The sequence below is a fragment of the Halichoerus grypus genome, chromosome 10 (genome assembly GCF_964656455.1).
Source record: "Halichoerus grypus chromosome 10, mHalGry1.hap1.1, whole genome shotgun sequence".
Classification (NCBI taxonomy): Eukaryota; Metazoa; Chordata; class Mammalia; order Carnivora; family Phocidae; genus Halichoerus; species Halichoerus grypus.
The window spans coordinates 116869623-116875622 of NC_135721.1; the positions used below are offsets into that span (position 1 = coordinate 116869623).

General features: G+C 50.0%; 1 protein-coding gene across 2 annotated transcripts in view; it reads right to left on the reverse strand.

Moving 5' to 3' along the window:
* Window positions 1–6000, reverse strand: part of SLA2 (Src like adaptor 2) — a 23828-nt gene extending 17828 nt beyond the window's left edge. Inside the window, exons 1-2 of one of the 2 annotated variants that reach the window (XM_036108067.2) lie at window positions 5571–6000; window positions 2599–2732 (exon numbers count right to left, since the gene is read on the reverse strand). In XM_036108067.2, coding sequence (XP_035963960.1) covers window positions 2599–2689 — 91 coding nt within the window. In that variant the 5' untranslated portion in view covers window positions 2690–2732; window positions 5571–6000. The remainder of the gene's footprint in view (window positions 1–2598; window positions 2733–5570) is intronic. The other variant, XM_036108066.2, reaches the window with a different exon arrangement.

Genomic DNA, 6000 nt, shown 5'->3' on the forward strand with positions numbered 1-6000 from the left:
CTCCTCAGAGCCGTCAGCAGCACAGGGCCTGGCCATCCCACGGTGCCGGGAAATGCCTAATGCCCGAATAAACAATGCAAGCAAGTCTTGTGGAAAGCATCCTCCAACAAGGGTGAAACCAAGTGGCCTGGAAGGACCCCTTCCCCTCCTGGAAGCCCTGGCATTGTGCCCCTGGTTGCCACTGGGCTGCATATGCTGTCCCCAATTGACCCATCTGCCTGGCCGACTTGCCTGCACCTTTCACGCCTTGGATAAAATGTCCCTTCCTTGGTGAAGCCTTCCTGATGAGTCCCTAAGCACACACTCTTAATCAGAGTCCCTTAAAATGCACTGTCACCAAAATTGTACACAATTATAACAGAGCCTATATCTGGGGCTTGACTGTCCCTGAAGGCAAGGACTGTGCCTATCTTGTCCATTGCTATGTCCCCCTGCTCCTGGCACAAGGCCCGGTATGGGGTAGAGCCTTGGTAGATTTTGGATGGATGCAAGGCTGATAGACAAATGACTCATGGAAGGGGCTGCCCCAAATCTGTGTTCCTGCTGGGCTCAGGGGTTGACATACCAAGAGACAGGCCCTTCCTTCCCCCTGGAGACCCTGTCAGAGAGGGAAATGCAGTTCCCCTCAGGTCTCACAGGCAGGGAGAGCGCCCAGAGCACCTGCTGGGGGTCAGCCCCCCAGCACTCTGGCCATGACTCAGAGCAGCCTTGGGGCCACAGCCTATGGCTAGATTCAGAGGAAATGACGGGGAGGTCTGTGTGGTTTCCAGGTCTCTTCCTGCAGGGCCTGGTGGGCCCCCGGCTCCCTGCAGACTGAGTGACTAAAAGGAGGCAGCTGCTTCCCCACCAAGAGAATGACAGTGCCCAGGGTGTTAATGCCTGTGGGAGGCTGGCATTAGAGAGAGGAATGTATTAGGGGCAGGACTGAGGTAGGGGAGGAGGCCCCAGCCATTGCAGGGGAGTTTCCAGACTGGGGATAGCTTCTGCCCAAACACAGACATCCAGATATTTGGCTCTACAGTCTCCTGGTTCTGTGTAAGTGTGTGTCCATGTCCTTCCTCCTAAAAGTGCTGCTTGGTTTAGAGTGATTTGTTATCTGTGATGGTTAATTTTGTGTGTCAATGTGGCTAGCCCACAGTACCCAGATACTGGGTCAAACACCAGTCTAGAAGTCTAGATGTTGCTGTGAAGATGTTTTTAAGATGAGATAACAATTTTTATTTTTCTTTTTTTTTTTTTTTTTTTTTTTTAAAGATTTTATTTATTTATTTGGGAGAGAGAGAATGAGAGAGAGCACATGAGAGGGGGGAGGGTCAGAGGGAGAAGCAGACTCCCCGCCGAGCAGGGAGCCCGATGCGGGACTCGATCCAGGGACTCCAGGATCATGACCTGAGCCGAAGGCAGTCGCCCAACCAACTGAGCCACCCAGGCGCCCAAGATGAGATAACAATTTAAGTCAGTAGACTCTGAATAAAACTGATTACCCTCCATAATGTGGGTGGGCCTCATCCAGTCAGTGGAAGATCTTAAGAGAAAAAGACTGAGGTCCTGCAAGGGAGAGGGATTTCCAGACTTGACTCTGGAATTCTGCAGCATTAACTCTTCCTTGGGCCTCTGGCCTGCCAGCCTGCCCAGCAGATTTCAGCCTTGCCAGCCCCCACAGTTGCATGAACCAATTTCTTAAAATAAATTCTGTGTCTACACACACACACACCCCCACCCACCCACACACACACCCATGTACACATACCCTATTGGTTCTGTTTCTCCAGAGAACCCTGATGAATACATCATCAAAACCCCAAATCAGGATATGATTTGAGAAAGGATTTGTGGGTCGTTTGGGGGAACAACAAACAAACTGGGCCTATAGTTTCAATATGAAAATAACAGAATTTCTAGGATATTTTGATTTTCTCATTGTCTTAAAAACTGGCATTTTTTAGTTAGGACTATCTTGAAAATCACAGTTGTAGGCTCAGCATAAGCATTATAGGTCCCAATTTTTTCCAACTGCCATAGTTCTAATTTGGCTTCCAGTATTTCACGGGATAAGAAGACATACTTTGGAGCCACACTATCCAGTAGAACATTCTGTGATGAAGGAAATGTTCTATAACTGTGCTGTCCAATAGGTAGCCGCTAGCTACATATGGCTACTGAGCACTCAAAATGCGGCTGGTGTGACTGAGGAGCTACATATTTAACTTAATTTCATTTTAATGAATTTTACTTTGAATTTAAATGGCCACAGACGGCTAGAGGCTATTATAACGGACAGCGCAGCTTTGGAGAGCTACCGAACTGGGGTTGGTCTTAAGAGTTGCCAGCTCAATTTCCTAATAAACTGAGGAGGAGGGAAGCCCTCCTGGTCAGCACCTGTCACTCTCCCACATCTTCTAGCTTATCAGTGTTCTGACTGCTGAACTGTAAGCTCCTCCAGAGGAGGGACCCTGCCTGTATGGTTCACGGGGAAGGGCCTGGTATACAGCAGGCGCTCATTGAAACTTGAAGCTGTGCTGGAGTGGCTGGTGAGGAAGGCTCACAGAGGCAGCGATGTCTGGGGCCGTGAAGCCTTACTGTGTCTGGGAAGCCTACCTGCTTGCATGGGCACAGGGCCCGGTTCTTGGACAGAGGGGCTCGAGCTTGGGCTTGGCCGGGTTTTCCCTCTGCTGGGCTGACCTCCCATCGTTCCTCAGCAGAACACTCAGAAGTACATGGCCGAGAGAAATCTGAAAGAGATGCTGCAATGGACACAGAGGCCCTGGTCCCCAGACACCCTCTCCCTCCCCAGCTCAGCCCTGCTGACAAGAGCGAATGATCCCTCTCCCAGCAGGACTAGGCTCCAGCCCCTCCACTAGATTCTGGAGGCTCTCTTCTCTGAAGCTGGACCCTGTTTCCTCTGGTGGGCCCACTTTTCCACGCCGCAGCCATGCTCTATTCTTTGTTTCTGGGCCTTTACCTGTGTGGGGCCCCTCCCACTGGCTGGACTGCCCTTTCCCCTGGGGGCCTGTCTGGATCCCACCCTTCCCTGGGAAGATTTCTCTGAATCCCCCAGCCATCATTCCTATAATCTACTCAGAACCATTTCCTGACCTGGGATCACACTGGCAGAGGACAATGAGAGGATCCATGACTAGGGTTAGAGGTGGGCAAGGGGGATCTGAGGAAGCTTGGGAGCTGGTGTCCTAACAAGCTAAGGTGACACTGAGCACACTGTTATGGGTGTCACGGGGCAAAGTAAGATGATTGGGAGACTGTACACCACAGTGATGACTTGCAAGGCTTTGGAGGGATTGGCTGTCCAGCCACTTCCCTGCTCTTTGCCTCCATTTCCTCATCTGAAAAATGGGGATACTAATACCCAACATTTGGGTCCAAAAGATAAGGCACGTGAGAAGCTTGGTCAGGGCACACTTTTTCTTTATTGTGCTCTGAATGTCGCTTCACCAGAGGCCACTCCCGGGAGACTTGCCCTTTTTTCTTTTTCTCAGCTCTGTTGCATTCCTTCCCAAGGTGGTTGTTGCTTTTTTTTTTTGATTTTATTTTGTAATCTCTACACCCAACATAGGGCTCGAACTCACAACCCTGAGATCCAGAGTCACATGCTCTACTGACTGAGCCAGCGTGCCCCCCTTCCCAAATTTTAATTATTCATTTATTAGAGTGTTTACTTGTTTAATTTGCCATTATTCCATAGCTCAATGAGGACAAAGACCTATTTTTGTTTGCCTGTTTCCTCAACAATTCATGAGGCACCTGGCCCATAAAAGGTACTCAATACACATTAACTAAATGGACAAAGTGATTATTAGCTCTTTGGACAGGTGTCTTATCCTTAGAATAATTTTAATTTCCAGAGTAATGCTAATTTTTTCAAACATTTTATTAAAGTGTTTCAGGGAGGTGGTTTCATTCTTTCAGATGGTTTCATCCTTTTCATGGAGACGAGGAATAATTATACCAGCTTGGTTCCCTGGAGGAGCTCGCGGAATGGCACAGGGACATAGCAGGCCTGGCCTTGCCTTTGAACCCTTCACCATGCCTGGGTAAGGATGGGTTTCTGTCATTATCATGGAGAGTTCTGTACTCATAGGGATGGAGCTCCTTAATACAAAACGGGCCCATCTTTAGGAAATGGCTCCTGGCAGCCACTTCCTGCTCAGACTTTGGGATCCTGAAGCCTTTGCAGGCCGAGACAGAATTCTGCTTCCTGAGAAGATCTCTAATGCCCTCACTGCTAGGGCTCCCCTTCACATCAGGTTTTCAATATCCCTGCTGCTCCCTAGCCTGTCCTTTCCCCTGGGGTATCAGATACAAGCTCTATGCTTAACTGTGCAGACATGAGTCCAGAAAACCTCAGGGAGAGATCTCCCCTGGGTAGCATGAGTGATTCATTCAGACCAACCAGGCTCCAGCTGTGTGACCTCCTTACACAAAGCACGTAGCCTCTGTCTTGTCTTTGAATTGGGGATAGTACCAACTCCACTGGGCTGTGGGGAGAATTCGGGGAGCTGACATAGAGTGGGTGCTCAGTAAAGGTTAGTTTCCTTCCCCTCCTTCAGCAAGACAAAGTCACCACAATCACCAATTGCACTAAACCCAAAGACTTCTTCCTACAGCAGGTGGAGCTGGGAGATGGACCCAAGAGAGGTAGGAGAGCCACACTCAGGCTGGAAGCATCCCCCTTCCCTGATCTCTGCCAGCTCCCTTCACCTGGCCTGGTCAGGGCCAGGCAGCTTCCTGGGGTGAAATGAAGACCACGGGGTATGTAGGCCTGGGAGGTGATGTTGGTCAAAACTTTAGAAAGAATCTAATTAATTGCACACGTATTTGAACAATTTACTGTGTGCCAGGCACTTTCTTGGGGTCCCGGGCCAGTGGGTAGAAGGAAAGAGTAAAGGCCGCTGAGACCAGCACACTGACTGCTGTTGTTTTTTGATCTTTTCACTGTATCCTGTGAGAGCCTGGCAGCTTTGAAACCCATTCACATACAATGATTAGGGCTGAGAGAGGGCAACCTCGTGCTCACTCTCACGCAGTTGGTTAGTGCAGAGCTGGGTCTACAAATCCACGTCTTCTGTGTTTTTGTGCTTCTGAAGCTATTTTTTAGTGGTGAAAGTAAGAGTGATGAATTTGGATTGAATTCAAAGGGAGACCTCTCTCTCAACTGAGAAACATCACGCTTTTGAGAGGAACTGTAGACTCTAAGCCGAAAATGCCTTCAGAGATTATAATTCAGACTCCTCTTATTCACTGACGTCGGAAGGCTGGAGCCCAGAGGGGGCCCCAAAGTCCTACAAGCATGCTGGTGACCGAGATAGGACCAGAACAGGCATGAAGACAAGCTCGCAGGCGTAATATAATTCTTGGGGGGGGGCGGGCAAAGGCAGAATGGGGGAGCCTGGGTTCCTTCAGGGACCCTCAAAACTACCCCCTTACATCGTCAACGGAACAACTTATTTTCCTGGAACTTGTCCCCCCACTGTAAAGCCCACTCCCAGCCTCTGAGGGGACCATCCTTCCTCACAGTCCCGGGGCCATCAGAAAACAAAAGCAAATGTACTTACTTGGTTTCCTGTCATCAAAGCTTGGGGCAGGGGCTCAGCTTAGATGCATGCTTTGGCTGGAGAGGTTAGGGCTTTGGAAGGCCCTTCGGAACATCTGCCGAAGTCCTTAGTCCTAGGACACCCAGAATCCTCTCAGCCTGGGAGACTCTTCAGGGAGATGTTCTTGGTATCCCTTTGTGTGGCTCTGCATCTGCTGTGGTCAGCAGTTTGTAGACCTGGGATGGGACAGGAGACTGGTGCTTCTTAGGAACCCCCCACCCTGGACAGCCCTCCCAAGCACAGCCAGGCCAGGGAAGAAGGCCCAGGGCTCTTTGAGCTTTGTCATAGGGTCCTTGGGGCTCCCAGCTCACATCTGCAGGCTCTGTGGTTCTCACAACCACCCATTTCCTCTGACGGCATCACAGACCATCAAGGAGCCACCTTCCCCAAG